The 16,684-nt window shown below is 33.2% G+C and overlaps 1 protein-coding gene across 15 annotated transcripts in view; it reads right to left on the minus strand.

Annotated features, from left to right (window-relative positions):
* The window catches only part of PHTF2 (putative homeodomain transcription factor 2), a 164,887-nt gene that overhangs the window by 58,344 nt on the left and 89,859 nt on the right, over nt 1-16,684 (minus strand). For 12 of the 15 annotated variants that reach the window (XM_072965158.1, XM_072965156.1, XM_072965157.1 and 9 more), the window contains 6 exons: nt 15,613-15,699; nt 10,696-10,851; nt 9,735-9,830; nt 7,560-7,685; nt 4,117-4,232; nt 38-200 (listed from right to left, as the gene is read on the minus strand). In XM_072965158.1, the coding sequence (XP_072821259.1) occupies nt 4,206-4,232; nt 7,560-7,685; nt 9,735-9,830; nt 10,696-10,851; nt 15,613-15,699 (492 nt within the window). In that variant the 3' untranslated portion in view covers nt 38-200; nt 4,117-4,205. Of the gene's footprint in view, nt 1-37; nt 201-4,116; nt 6,899-7,559; nt 7,686-9,734; nt 9,831-10,695; nt 10,852-15,612; nt 15,700-16,684 lie in introns of all 15 variants that reach the window. The other 3 variants (XM_015249748.3, XM_006216525.3, XM_072965154.1) reach the window with 2 other exon arrangements.

A 16,684-nucleotide genomic window follows, 5' to 3' on the forward strand; every position in this document is an offset into this window, starting at 1 on the left:
TGCCCATTACACAGACCTTCTCTAATTTCATACTCACAAGGACCAATTCATGCTCCAGCGGCAGCAGCTTTCCATCTCATGAGACGAGGATTAGGGAGGTCAAGTAACTTGCCCAAGCTCAGACACATGCTGCAAAGAATCCCAGCTCTGCCTGATTCCAGAACCCATGATCCATTAGAGTACAGATGACTTCTGCTACTCTGTAATTTAAAAAAAAAAAATTTCACTTTGCCAATAATTATAAATTAACTCTATCATCCAAATATGGAGAAAGAAATTGAAGTCAATTTAATTTTACATACTCTTAGATACAAATTTGTGCCATGTCAGGTTTTTTTTTTAAATCACATAAAAATTCTAGAATAGAAATTAACATGGACTAAAATTTTAAGTTAAAAAAATTAATTTTCAGTCTGGTGCCGTTCATTAAGTGTCCAAGTAAAGAAGGTGGTACCTCAGTTTAGTATTCACCAAGCAACTATGACATGTCAGAATTGTACTAGGCAGTCCTAATCTTTAGAATAAGATTCAAATTTTCTAGGCTTCACAAAGTCATCTCCTAGCATTATCTTCTATCCCTTGCCTGTACACATCGTCTTCTCCAGACATGCTGAACTGCCTGCATGTGACACACTGGCAACTCCATTAGAGCACATACACTCCACAAGCTAAAATCTGTTTGCATGACTGTATGACCTTGTAGCCTCCTTTAAATGAAAAGACAAACTGTATTTTAATTTCTATATCCTAGCTCAGTGCCTGGCACATAATATTCAAAAACTATTCATAGAATGAAGAAAAACTGAATAAAACTGCAATTTTGTAAGTAGTTGGTCTGTTTCTCATATTTGCTAGACTAACTTCTTACCCTAACATCTTCGCCCAAACAGTAGAATTCACATTACAAGAATCTTCAGCACCACTAATCTGACCCAGTAAATTCTGGCTGAGAGCAAGGGTATAAATAGAAAGGAAAGTGACCAGCTCAAAGTTTGCATTTCCAGGCAAAAACAAGTAAATGGATTTGCAACTGGGTATTTATCTCAAGGGAGACAAACTGGTCAAGCCTTTGGCAACAAGTCTATTTTACCTTAAAGCATATCTCTTAATATGAAGGTAAGGAAAACCAGAAATTCCCATATATAAATAATTGACCAAAATTTGCAAGAGAATTTGACAAAGATAACTCCAAACTCCTGAACACCTGTCAAGGAGATTATTAAATATCTACAGAAAGTCAATGATTAAATTTAGCACAAAGAGTTTGATTTAGCTTTAAAAGACAAAAAAGAAAACAAGCCACTAATTTAAATTTCAGATCACTGTTGAATACACAGAATTGAATGACATTATAAAAAGGAAGGAACAAGCAAAACACTTAGCCCTGAGATTGTTAACTATTTTGTAGACACAGAAGGCTTAAAAGTGTTGAAAGGATAGACAGCATGGATAGCCAAGCACTACACTTAAACACACATATGAGAAGACAGATACAGAGGGAGAGCCAATTAGGGAAGTAAAATGGCCTAAGATTAAACAGCCAGCCAAATATGTGAGGCTTGTCCAGGCTGACTGTCATCTTTTGGTTACTTGAGGAGGTAAGAGTTTGTCACAGGGATAAATGGTAACAACTGACCTCATGATTCAGGACACAAGATGAAGCTACCATAGTCTGAGACCAGCTTGAATGATCCAACAGCAGAGCCAGCTAAGCTATCACTCAGTGTCTCTATCATTGACAGTTTTGGGCATCTTCTTCTAGTCTCTTCTCCCTTCTCGACTCTCACTAACTTCCTTTTACTTCAGGGGTTTGCTTTACTTCACGGCTCGTTGGGGTCTCTGCTTTTCTAGCAATTCTCCCGGCTTACGCTGTGTCCTGACTCAAACTTGCAGTAACAGAGATTTTGACTGGGTCACCAAGTCACTGCCAAGGACGAAATACCTCCATCAGGGCAAAGTTTTTGTGCCAGCTGGTCTCCTGGGTTCCTTGAGGCTCATAAAATAGCTGGCTGCTTTAGGGCCAGGCACCGATCACTGAACCATTCAGCTGTGGCTGAGACAGAAAAGTGATATAGTCCAATGAAGCATGATGAATATAAAGAAGCAAATTCCTGCTTTGCTCAGAAGAGGGCTGAGAGTGTGGCAAGCTCTCAGAGTGTCATCTAGTATAGAGTGGTTCCATTCACCTATAAACATTAAACAGTGCTCTCATACTCTAGATGCAAGCACCTCGCATTGAAATCTAAATGGTTTATAACAAAAAATTGGAAAAGGAAAAGGCTGAAGATGACAGCAGGGGGAAAACTGAGGAGGTATCCTGTAGGAGGGCAAGGACAGAACCCTGAGCACTGATGGAGAGCTGCCCTCACAGAGCAACATCTCTTCCACAGAACTGAAGAAGGGAGGAGGAGAATTCATGCATGATATTTATCTTTTCCATTAAGTTAGAAGGAAAAAATGCTAATAGTTATAGTATGAGAGGGATTAGGAGCTTTCAAGATGATAAATGAGGTTTGGAAGAGCCACAGTAGGGAACATATAAGTGTACAAATGATTGATTAAAGAAAAAAACATTGCCAAATAAAGAACTCAGAGGTTCCAGTAATATCTTGATGAGCATCATCTGTAGAAAGTCAAGTCAGATGTTCTTCAGCAACTCAAAGCATGAACAGGGAGCAGACAACTTAAAGTTGAGGGTTGAGACCCGGCAGAAGATAAAAGATAAAATGGGTATTACTAGTGAGCGATAGAGATTTAATAATGAAAAGATATGAATGAAATATGCACCTGAGAATTTAGCAAAATTATTCATAATTGAATACAATATGAAGGCAAACAAAAGAATGAGAAAACTTCCCTTCCACATTTTATCACACTTGCTTATGAAGAAAAGGAATTAAACGTCAACTCCTTGTAAAAGAATTCTTTACATATGATAATTTATTTGAAGCATGATTCTTAGTTATGTCTCTTACTTGGCAGAGATGCATATGATATCTTATGTAATATAAATGCTTTAGCTTAGAAACTGTTAATTGTCCTAGGCCATTACTCATTTGAAGAGGAAGGAGAGCCAATCTTTCTGTACAACAAATACATGTCAGTCCCTGAGCTAGGTGCTTTTCATATGCTATCTCATTAATCCTCCTAACAGCCCTGTAAAGTAGGTATAAATGTCAGTAATTTACAGCTGAGAGAACCAAACTCACAGAAATTAAGTAATTTGCCTATGAACATAAACAAGTCCAGCTCCAAAGTATGTGTTCTTTCCAAAAGGCCACACTGCAGACAGCTGAATAGGGAGCTGTCAAATGAATTCTGACTTTTTCCTATTGCCAAAAGCTTGTTAGTTCATATATGACCTCACTATAAATATGAACAGATTTATCAATATCTTTGTTCTGTCCAGAATATTTTCCCATTATTAAGTATTTTGATCAGTCAAGAGGTACAGAGGTGCTATTACAGAATATACCTTCAAGGGGAATAAAGGAGAATGTGTGTTCTAATTGTGGAACCTAGGGCAAGCTTCTTAACTTCTTTTGTGGCCTTAGTTTTTTTATCTAGTAAAATGAGGACTCTGGACTAGGTGGTGTCTTTGGTTCTATTTGATTCATTCATTCATTTATTCATTCATTCAGTAGATCAGGCACTATTTTATGTGCTAGGAATATGGTGGTAAATGCAGTTAACATCTCATAGAATTGACATTCTATAAAATTCCTTATCTTAAGACAGTAATTCTCAAGGTGATGAGGAGTGACAGATGAGACAGACTTTCCAAATCACCTAGGGAATACTTTTTTGACTATACCTGTACCACCTTCCTAGACCCACAGTCTACTCCTCAAGAAGTAAGCACCATGGGGAACCAACAAAATTGATAAGCATTTATGGTATCTTTCATATAGGCTTGGCAGAAAAAAAGGTTGAGAATTTTTGTTCTAAGTGATATAGCAAGTCATACTGCTCTACTTCTAAGTCTGAAGGGAAACTCATTAAAAGAGCCAATTCTAAGCTTAAAGTAAGTTTGAAAGTGTGCTTGAATTTATAGTTTCTGATTAAGTTCTATGAACATTTGTACCAATCAGATAACAGAAATACTAGAATGCTTACCGATCTTATTGATGGCCATACTCTCCCGTGCTGAGTTCACGTGCAAAGTCATTTGATTGAAAACACCACTATTCTTCTGACAATGAATTTTAATATCCCAGGCTACAGCCAGTTTTCTGTGTTTAAATACAAACAAACAAGCAAACAAACATTAATGATGTCATAGCATTTTGGTGATGAAAGGCCTGTGCATGTATTCTTCCTTCATGTTCTGAGAATCATAACAAAATCTGAAGTGCTGGCCAAGTTTTAAAAAATTTATCCCCACTCCCCTCAAATCTAGCACTTATAGCTAAAGTTTATGCTACAGTAAATACAAAATTACTATAGAAATGTGTAAGACTTGAAAAATAATTTAAAAACCACTTCCAATTTAACACTGTCATAGAATGTTTTATTTTAAACTTGCTGCTCAAACTTTCAAATATGACACATGTGGCAAAGAAACAAAAGTTAACACACAACATCTGCCACAATTCTTTCAACTGCCTTTTCTATATTATGTGATATGTTACAATTTCCTTTAAATTTCTTACATTCATGGTATTCTTAAAGGCAGCAATGTCAATTTTTCTGCTTTGGAAACAGTTTCATTAATGTTCTGAAATTATTTAAAATGACACCTTTTTCCTTTTAGTATTCTAATGCTGCCCACATTAGTGACATAATTCCACATATTATTACTATGTTGCTGAGAGGTACACTGTACTCAATAAATCAACTCCCAACTCTAAGTAAAATAAACTTCAATCAAAAACAAGCATTTTCCTAAATCAGTTTACTCACCTACTTTTCTCAAAAATATTTCCATTCTGAAATAGGTTTTTTTTTGAGATACAATAGTTTCCTTTTTTTATTCCTAACAGAACTGATGCTGTACTTTTTTTCTCAAAATATATTTGATATATTCTGTGCAAAATGTTAAGTTCTGTATAGGTATGTACCTTATTTTGAAAAAGTTTATAAAATATAATTCCTAAAAACAACTTCAACATTAGACAATAGAGGAAGAAAAAACATATCAGACAAAGCCTAATTTTTCACAGGAGAAAATAAGTGTGTTCTTAAAGCTCCAGTAATACATTCCTCGAAAAACTCAGAATGCACTTTGGTCATTATTAAACATATTAGAACATAGGCAAATAAAACAAAATGCTTCTGTTGTTTTCTACAGAAAGAAAATATACTACACAAGGAGGCTGAACTGAGGCTGATCAAAAGGAATGGTGAGAGCAAAGTGATACTATAACGTGGCTCTGTTCTCCACACATTCCTGATCTTAAGATTATGATTGGAGATTAAAACTGCACCAATCAAATAAATTATTTACAATTAATAATTTTAAATACCCTAAAACATGGTAAAAAAAAAAAAAGTGAGGATATTCAACATGATACACCTTGCACCAAGATAATTCTAGATTGTTTCAAATAAATTTTGTTTTAGAAACTAGACACCAGTTAAAAAAAAAAGTTTGCAAAAACATTTCATGTTTCATTTAACTCCTAAAATTTTTTGATTGTACAAATATAATAACTTAAAATCATGGCCCAATGTAAGATACCATCATATTTGCCCTATTTACCTAACATGCCAACATGGTAAGTTTTCATTTGGACACTTGGCAAATTATTCACGGGGGAAGGGTTAACTTTCTAGGGTAAAAGCATCTAAAATAGCCCTTTTACAATTGGAGGTTGAGGGAAGAGGTGTACCAGATTAAGTTTAGAGGATAGAATTTGCAAGCTATAGCTGTCTTTCCTGAAAATTTGGATACAGGTTTATAACTAGTAATCAGAAGAATATATTATTCATTTTTAACCTTATTCTTAAGTTGTTCATTTGAATGTGGTATGAACAGCATACACTATAGTGTACCATGGGAAGAAAATTATTTTGCTTAAGTAAACATAATGTACTTTAGTAATATCAATAGGCACTTCACTTGTGAGATGAGTATATACCTCACTCAAAAGGATACCATATCATGCCCTAGTACACTATAACATATCCCATATATAAAGATACGCATTAAAGTAACAATTTAAAAAGTGCACATTTTGAGCATGCACAGTTGGAGCTGTGCAAACAGCCCAGTGTTTCAAATAAATACAATTATTACTACTTAATTTTTATCAAAATATCTTACAGTATGGTAACCATTTACAATTATTGCTCTATTAAGAGTTTTATCATCAAAGAGCACTTGTTGACCTGTTGTGTAATATCATATATATTAATACTGAAGGGTGCTTAAACTGCAGCTTAATCAGTATAGATTCTGGTATTGTTCCAAAATAATTCAAGAGAAACCTTGACTGGATCTTGATTTACTGAAGAAAATATTTCATGTGTTCAGCTGAGTCCAAAGCAATATTCCCAAATTAAAGAAATTTTCAAGTAAGGCAAGTCACGGCACTGATGGAGAAACAGTGTTTAGCAATGGCTTCTAATCTCACAATTTGTTATTCTGTCAATTATTTATGAGCAATTACCAGGATCTCAAGTATCTGGATATCAGTTTTATCACCCTTTCAACAACTAAGTACATCAATGATAAAAATAAAATATAAAGACTAAAATAAATGTAAAAAACAGTGAACAAGTGAAATAAATATAAGAATTGCACAAGACAGTCTGATGTAAACACTTCAATTTCCCAGCTGAGACTCCTGAAGCAAAGAGTCAGTGACTGCTTTCAGGCAGCTTAGTTGGTACTCTTATTCTGGAAAAGAGGCTACATCTTCTTTTCTCTGAATTGTCATGATTTAATCTTCCACAGCTAGTGAAAAAATAATAGAAGTAGTGACCATTAGAGTCAGTTTTGATATTGCAACTTATTAAATTACATTATATAATGCTGTTTTTATCTAAATCTCATTCAGAAACAAGTATTGGTTCTACTATTTTAAATTCCTTTGTCCTTTAATTTTCAAGAAAAATTTATCTTAAACAAATGAAAAAGTGAAAATCAGATTTCTCTTGCTTTCTTTTACTGGGAAGTGGCAATACACATATGTTACTTCTTAATATGAATATTCTACACCTTATTCACTAACAGCATTGCACATGTTGGAAGATGTATGTATTGCTATATACATAAATAATATAACTTCGATCAAAACCAGAAATAGGGCTCTTTTTTATCACCTAAATTAGATTCAGATTATATGAGTAAAAATAAATTCCTCACTTATCCTACACAGGAATTCTACTTGTAATGAATATTGTTCCAAATTAGAAGTTCCATAAGTATTATAAACCAAGAATATTTATCCTTTTTTGAAATTAAATGTGAAATTATTTTCAGTAACTGTATACAATATAATCAAAATGACTCCATTACTGTGCATGTGAAATCTCAAAAGAGTGCCCAGGGTGAAATAAATGTTACAAAAATGTAATAGTGCACTAAATAATAAAAAATACCTACAAGCTCTTACCTTTAAATTAAATCCAAGCAAGTCACTGATAACACCAGAAACAGCTGACAGGATGACAACCTGGGTGATGTTATAAAGCAGTGGATTCATTGTAAGCCCATACAATCTAAAGGGACTGTCCAATTCCTAGCAGAAGATAAAAAAACCATGAGCCCAGATTCACTAAGAACTATCAGTTAAACTAATTCAGGGCAACATGCAAAGAGGATTTTTTAAAACTGTTTCAAAAAACAGTTACAAATCATGACAGTTTTAAAAAGAATAAACTTGGTTAAACTTGAAATAAGCAAATAACACTTTAAGGTTTTTTAGTAGAAAGTGACTTCCTTTAAAAGAACTCTGTAACCTAAATTTGTTAACTCCAGTTTCTATTCCAAATGAATGACAAGGACTGGTCTAGCAGCTACAAGGTTAGAGAACATTTTTTAGTATAAGAATAGAAAGCGAAAGAGGACGATATTTTTTGCAGAATTAGAAATTTAACTAGCTGAATTTTCTGCCAATATTAATACACATATAAAAATGCCCCTTTGAGACAATTTTCAAATACAAAGATTCATTAATTAATTGATTGAAACATTTAAAGTTCTATAATATGCCAGGCTCTGTGTTAGGCTCTAGGAAATGAAGTTTCAGTCCCTGTGCTGAAGGACCTTGCTATCTAATAGACATGCCAACAAACAATTCAACCATAAAAGTCTCACAAAAAAGATATGTATAAAAGGCAGTGGGCCATTCAGGAAGGTGCTCCTGAAACTAAGTGGGTGGAGGAGAGTAGGTATCCCCTAAGACACACGAGAATTTGGCACCTTTGAATTGCTACAGGTTGCTCAGCACTGTTAGAGCCCAAGTGCAAAGGAAGAAGTACTCTGAATTTGTAAAACTGGCTACTTAGATAAGGGCCATTCTTTAGACAGATTTTGTCAACAGGCTAGCACTAAAGGAATTTAATTGGGGGTACAGTATATCATATGTACATATGAAAAAGATTTAAAAGCAACAAGACCAGAAGGAAGAATGCCTTAAGACTTCAGTGTATCAAAAGCTCAAGTAAGAGAAGATGGGGTGCCTTAGAGCAAAATCGATAGGAAAGAGGGAATGAACTGAAAGATATTTGAGGGTCTGAGTCAATGGGCCTGAGAATCTCTTGGCTATGAAGAGTAAGAGAGAAGGAGCAATCTGCATTAAGTCTCAGGTTTCGACTAAAAGACTATGTATAATCAAAAAGGATCACACTAGTGTGCTTTGTATTTTAATTATTTTTGTTTCTCTCTATTTTGCAATTGAAGCTGCTCACAACTCTCATCTTTCTAGCCTTCTCCTGTGTAGCACAGTGCCTATACTCTGAAGATTCTCAATATTTATGTATCAAAAACCTCACCTAGGTAGGTTTCTGAATCCTTTCAATGCCTACCTAATATGCTATGAGGTGCAGTCTATATACATTTAGTTCAATACATTTCAGTCAATACATTTTAGTTCACTGAAGAATTAACCATAACATTGAGACACAACTAATTTCGTACTATTGTATGAACACTTTTAAATAATTCTCAGAAATACGTTCAGTTGGGTATAGAAACTGAGATTAAAAATTTTTTTTTTCCTTTTAAAGCATTACTAACACTGCAAAGCAGATAAAAATATTTTATTAAATTACCTCCAAAGAGTTATTATTATGAGATCAGATATACTGAAATTATATTCTTTTTGTTACCAACAATGCTTTGAAAATTTAAATATTTATTGGTGATATGTATTTATTATAATGATTATATATTACTACTTCTTAAGCTTCAGATCAAGCAGAAGACTACTCTGAGAAATGAAAAAAATTTTCCAAAATAACACCAAATCTTTTTTGAAATCTACTTTAAGTTCTAGGACACAAAAATTTCCAAAGATGCCAACCTCTACAATACTCTAAACATTTATGAAAAGTCTTAAATTTTCAAAAGTGATTAAAATTTCAAAATGAAACAATTTGGCTTACTTTGATTAGTTTTTCAATGAGAAATAAAATGTGAATTACACAACTGTGCTCAAATATAATTTGGAAACAAACTTGGTTAATCATGAAAACCAAATACAAAGTAGGATCTACAAACAAAAAACTAAGACATAACATCAGAACAGCATATTCTACATTATGCCCACTTTCAATTCCATTTTTACCTTCAGCAGTTTAGTAGCCAGTTTTAAAACATTATTCACTAGTGTCAGTTCCTCTTTTTTGTTAGGTTTCTTCTCCATTTTCAAGTAGAGGTTTATCTTTTATTAAAAAAAAGTAAACAAATATACTTTATATTATAACAATTTTTAAAAGGAATTGAAAGATATTCACTAAAATATTAACGGTAGTTCTCTGGTTATTACTGGTGATTTTAATATTCTTCATATTTGTATATTTCAAATTTCTTATAATAAACTTATTTTATAAAAAGAAAACAACTGTTTTTAAAATTTTTCAAAAGTAATTAAAAGCTGAAAGAAGAAAGGAACACTGATGTCATTCTGTAAAAGCTGAAACACTTTAGTTCCAGAGTCAAACCAATCCAGACGATAAATAATAACTGTAGTAAGGTGAATCAACTGGTTTGTGTGCTGCTCTCCCCTTTCCCTTTGAGTTGGTTTGAGAGGGTTACAATTTTTAAAAATCCAACTATTCCTGACAAAAACACTCAGCAAGTTTACTGGCAATAAGTTTGTTCGAATGATTCCTATGAAATGGTAAGGAAAATATTTAAACAAAATCATACAAAATAAAGTTAACCATCAAAATTATGCTTTATCCTTTCTACTGAATAAAAATTTATGCTTTTTCAAATATGGCTCTGCCACATTGCAAGGCAAACATAGCTCATTAATGGTTTAAAAATCCATCATTTCTACAAATGGTACTTCCTTCTTGTCAAATGAAAATGGCACATAAAAACAGTAGATAAGATTTGAAATCTGTCTCAAGGCAGAAACACTGAAGAAAGGCTTCTGCCCTATCAAATTTCAAGTTTTGCTCTATAACACAAATGGTCTTAGTAACACAAGTTCCTGAAAAACTTGAAATAAATGAAAACATTTTAGTTTAATGTATAGATTATAGGCATCAATTTATAACATAATAAACATGCATTCTCACCTGTTCAGTAAGTAATATTGAGGTATTGCTATATTTTTTACTTGTTTCTGATCCAAGGGTAACAAATCTTAGGAGAAAAAGTGTTAACGAGATGCACCAGATTACCAGTTCCCAATTGTAGTGACAATCAAGGAAGATCTCATGTACATGAAGCAACTAAAGTATATGAAAAAGGCAATATGAAGAAGTGATGTGATTCAAACAATCTCTTTTTAAAAGAAAATAACACTTCATACAAATTGACCATGGATATAGAATTACATTTTTTAAATATCCACACTTATTAGAAAATATTTCAAGCACATTAAAAAGTACAGAGTATAATGTAATCAAACCCATGGGGCCTCTACCCACTTTTGTCAAATCTTAATATTTTGCAATATTCTTACAGATTTTTGAAGAATAAAAAAGATTTCATTGAATCCCTCTTAAACTTTTCCTTAATCACTCTTCCCCTTCTTCCCCACCCCCTCTGTAAGAGTAACAAATTTTGCATTTACAGTTTAGCTATATATGTTAAAACTATGTTATTTTATATATATTTTAGAATTTGTATAAATGCTATCACATTGCCCATATCATTCTTCAATTTTTATTTCAATGGACTTTGTTTTCAAAGTTAATCCACTTATCCATGATACACTAAGCTCAAATTCATTCATTCTAAATCCTATAAGGTATTACAGTAAAAGAATATACCAGTTAACATTTATTAATACTCTACCAATTAATACTTCTTTAGTTGCCAATTTTCCTTATTACAAACAATGCTGCAATAAGTATTCTCTTAGGCATCTCCTTATGCACACATGTAAGACTTTCTCAAGGAGTTAAAATTTAGTAGTAAAACTGCTGAGTCCTTGGATATTCATATATTCAATTTTAGGAGATACTACAAATTTATCCCTGAAACAATCTATGCTCTCAGTAGTGTAACAGAGTTCACTCTGCCCTCATTTCAGTGCACACTTGGTATTATCCAACTTCCTAACACCTGCGAATATGATGGATGTAAATTGCTTTCTTATTGTTTTAATTTCACTTTTCCTGATTACTTATGGAGGATGAATATGCTTCATATGCTTGCTGGTCACTGGGTTTCCTCTTTTGTAAATTACCTTTTATATTCTATATTCCCTTTTTTCTATTAGATTGTCTGTTTTTCTAACTGATTTGTAGAAGTTATTTATATATTTTGAATAACAAAATTATTTAAGTCATATATTGACAATATCTCTTCCCAGACTGTTTTGTCATTTATGGTGTCTTTTGTAGTACTTATCATTTTCAGGGAGGGGTAGGGGGAAGAAGATTATATGAGAGACTGAATATATTAGGCAAAATTCTAAAATATTTTCTGTCTGGCCCTTCACAGAGGAAGTTTGCTGATCTCTGGGTATAGGAACAAAATTGATTCTTTTAGGTTGATATTATACACATTTCTGTTGATCTTGATCTTCTAAAAAATATATTTTTAATAATTTGTAAAGTTACTTGGATGCTCTACATAGACAATCATATACTCTATGATTTTATTTTTTCCTTTCCAATCTTTATACAATTTTTTTTCCTGTCTTGATTTATTAGTACCCTCCATGAAAATGCTGACTGCAAGATAGAGAGGGAATGTGTCTTATTCTTGGTTTTCAAGTAAATATCCCCAAGATAATAAATATCATATGTACAATGTTTACTCCAATTTTTGAAAGATATACTTTTATCAGATTAAGAACAATACTTTCTAGACATTGTATTACGTATGAACCTCCACTGAAATTTACTAATTTGTTTTCTGTATCTATTGAAATGATTAGAGATTTTTCTCCTCCTTTAAATCAACTAAAAGAGTTCAAAACTAGATTTATGGATTTCCTAACTTGAAAATCTTTTTATCCCAGGGACAGACTATCTTTATCATGGCGTATTTATTGTTATTAGATTGCTGGCTAGGAAAAAAACGTCCTAGTGTTTTACATCTAAGTTAATAAGGGAAATAAGCTCATTGCTTCCTATTTTCATACTCTCTCTCTGGTATTGGTATCAAGGTTATATTAAACACAAAATGAGTTGCAGGAATATTCCCTCTTTTTCTATTGTCTAGATCTTTTCTGTAGGATTAGGATTACTTGTTTATTTGAACATTTGGCAACATTCGTCTGTAAAATCCCATGGGTCTAGAGGATTTTTGTTGGCAGTAGATTTTTAAACTACTGAATCAATACTGCTTTATCATTACAGTTCTTAGCAGGTTTCCAGTTACTTTTTGAGTCAGTTTAAATCAATAAATTATGCAGTTTAAATCAATAAATTATGCATTTCTACAAAACCACCCACTCAAGCTTTCAACTGTAATGACATAAAGCAACTTTTACAAGTATTCTTTAAAAAAATTCTCAACTGTTCCAGTAGTTAAGAGTTTAATACTGTGCTTTTTCTTTTTTAAATGTTATTTACAAGTATGTTTTGAAATTTCCAAGTGTATGTTTTTTTGTTGCTGTCATTTGTTTTTACTTTAATTGCATACAGCCAGTGGTCTGTACGGTTATCAGCTGAGAATCACTTTGTCACCCACTACATAGAAAAGTTTTATAAACTGTCCTTATGCCTGAAAAGAATAAGTACTGTCCAATTATAGAACAAAATTTTAACTATCTTGTTTAGATACATATCTTCATATTTTTTTCTGTTTAATCTATCAATTACTGAAAGAAATGTGTTGAGACCTCCCAATGTGGTATTTTGTCTATCTCTTACTACAGTGATACTGATTTTGGCTGTATATAAATATGTTTGAAGTTATATGATTATATGCATACAAGTTTAGAATTGCTAGATCTTCTTGATGAATTCTTCTTTTAATTTTTGTCAAGTTTCTCTTTATCCTCAATAATGTTTCTTGTACTACAGTCTATTCCATCTGATATTAACGTAAGTTCACCAGCTTTCTTTTGGCTAATATTTACCTACAATACACATTTCTATTCTTTTACATTCAAATATTATGTTCCATGTGTCTTTCGTTGATAATAATAGATAGATTTTATGTTCAGAGGAGACAGAACTACTACAGGATGCACTTCAGGAACATGGAAATTAAACTCCAAATAAAAGACTAATGCAATAAGGAACTGTGAGTAAAGAAATCAGTCTTTTTCATTTTGGTTACTTTTAAGATTTTTCTCTTTGTTTTTGGTGTTCTGCAATTTCTCTACAATGTGTCTAACTGTAGATTTATTTTTATTGCTTCTTCTTATTCTTGTTGTGCTTCCTAAACCTGAAAATTAATGTCTTTCACCAGTTCAGAAAAACTCTTAGCCATTTTCTCTCTACATATTTCTCTCCCTCTTCTTTCCATCTGAAATTTCTATTAGATATATGTTGGATCCCCCATTTGTTTCAATCTCCTTTTCATATTTCCATCTCATCATCTCTGTTCTATATTCCAGTTTATTTCTTCCATCTTCCAGTTTACTAATTATCTTTAGCTGTCTTCAGTCTGCTATTTATTGTTTATTGTGTTTTTAATGTCAGTGATTGTATTTTTCACTTCTATGAAGTGATGTCTGGTTCTTTTGAAATCTGTTCTTTTTTCATATTATTATTTATGCTAAAGGCATTTTAAACAAGCTTATCTTACAGTTTCTATCTCATCAGATTTGAAGTAGCTGGAGATGTACTCCTGCTATGTGTCGATCTGTTGATTCATTTGTGTTGGATTGTTTTTTTCACGTGTTAAACTTGAAAGGGGCTTTATCTGTGGAAATCCTATGAGGCCTAGGGTTGAAGTCACATTCACATCCCCCAGAACAGTCTTGGTTTTGGTTCCTCCAGGTATCCAGGAGTCTAGGATCACTTTTTATATTAACTTCTTGACATAGGGGTTACAGGACAAGATCTGTAAGGTACCTTTGAACTCTGAACCTGTAATAAGGCAGACCTACAGTTACATATTCTTAGGAGAGACCTTCCCTGCCTCCCTGCCAGAATCCAGGCAGAATCAGACACGCTTCCTTATTGTCTTTCTGTGCTGTTGATTTGATTGTTTTTCTTACTTCATCTTTTCACTGAGACTCTAGGCCCTTGAGGATTCTGGCCTTACGGTGTATGTTAAGGAGGTTTGGCAGGTTCAGACCTCATCTTCTGTCCTCACATGGGCATAAAATCTCAAGTCTCTTAGGTACTAAGACTGCCAACGTACCTCATGTCCTTATCCTAGGGCTGCCATAGCATTAACACATATACTTAATTGCTCTGTTTTTCAGTTTTATCTTCATTTTTGACCCCTTACTATCTTTTATAAACTCAGACATACATGTAGTATGTATATTAAAAAGCTCCTATTTGTACTAAAAGGCTGGGGTTTTTTATTTCCCCAGCACTATATGATGTTTTAAAAGCAGAAAATTTTTCAGGTAATCTAGTGTGTCTATTACTTGAAATGGAAATTTACATTTTATAGCACAGGATATATCCCTAGATACTTTTGAGATTCCTGACTGATCTTGGTCAATGAAAATTCTTTTTCAGAGCACAAGACAGTCAAGTCACAGTGACAATTCAGATATAAAAGAACTAATATTAAATGTGAATAAAGCAGAGATTCATGGAAAATAGTCTGAAACAATTTCATAACTCTAGTCATTTATGAGTTGGTTTTGGGAAATAAAGCAGGCGAATTGTAGGCACAAACTAATTATTATATGTTCAATCAATAGACATCTGAGAGTAAGTGAGCCACTGTTTGACAGCAATAAGATGCATGTATTTATTCTACTAAAAAAAAAACTGTAAAAAGTCAATTTCAAAACTTGTGTAACTACGCTTACTTATATTATTTGTTTATTATTAGAAAGCCTTCTGAGGCTGAATATTTATAGATCTGATTATGTAATTTCTACACAGAACAAGTTAACTCACCTGGGCACAACAGATAAATACAACTGAGATAGTCAACAAGAAAGCAGATGAAACTATTACATCAACTGATCGCTGAGGACCTCGACGCTGTGGGGAAAAAAGGAAAACACTTAAATATATTTACTGATTAGCAGCTAATTCCATGCTTTCAATTAAGGTATTAACCCATCACTGCACATTGATTATAACTTATAACACTGAAAATATACCTAATTTGTAAGATGAATTTTAAATTGTTATTTCCTGAGGATATGCAACACTGAAAATGGTGAATATATAGCATAGAATTCTTAGGATAACTTAAAAATACTCCATTTTGTCAAACACTAATCATTTATTCAACATGTTTCTTGAGCACCTTGAGGCACTGCTAGGTGCTGGAAGTATAGCAGAGAACAAAATAAACATGGATGCTGTCTTCACAGGAACTCACAAGGAGACAGACTTCAAGCGCATAGTGATAGACATATATGATAAATTGTCATGAGTGCTACAAAGGAAAGGTATAGAATGTTTTGAGAAAATTGGTAGGGAGTTTGGTGTAAATATCACTTCCTTAGGGAGATTGTCCCAGGACCACACTCCTAACTCCCAGATTGTACCAAGCTAAGGTGCAGGGGCATAATGGTACATGGTAGTGTTGTTGGCAGAATGAACAGTACGTGGGAGAGCATAAAACAGAAGATTATAGTGCATTCAAAGAGCTGAAGCAGGTAGTGGGGCTGGAATGTAGGGAGAAAAGTGTTTCAAAATGAGACAAGAGGGACAGGCTATTTGCAGGAACTGGGTCACAAAAGGCATTATAAGTCCTGTAAAGACTTTGGTTCTTCATTCTAAGAGCAATGGGGAACCTTCAAAAAGTTTTAAGAATTATGATCAAATCTACAGTTTTAAAGATTTCTGGTGGCAAACTGAAGAAAATATTAGGAGGAAACAGGAATACTGGGAGGCCAGTTAAGAGGCAACTGCAGTAGTCCAATACAGAAGGTGACTGGTGGCTGCAATTAGGGTGGTGCAAATGGAAACAAAGAGAAGTAAATGGATTCAAGATATATTCTGGAAGCAGAAAGGG

This window comes from Vicugna pacos, chromosome 7 (assembly GCF_048564905.1).
Source record: "Vicugna pacos chromosome 7, VicPac4, whole genome shotgun sequence".
Classification (NCBI taxonomy): Eukaryota; Metazoa; Chordata; class Mammalia; order Artiodactyla; family Camelidae; genus Vicugna; species Vicugna pacos.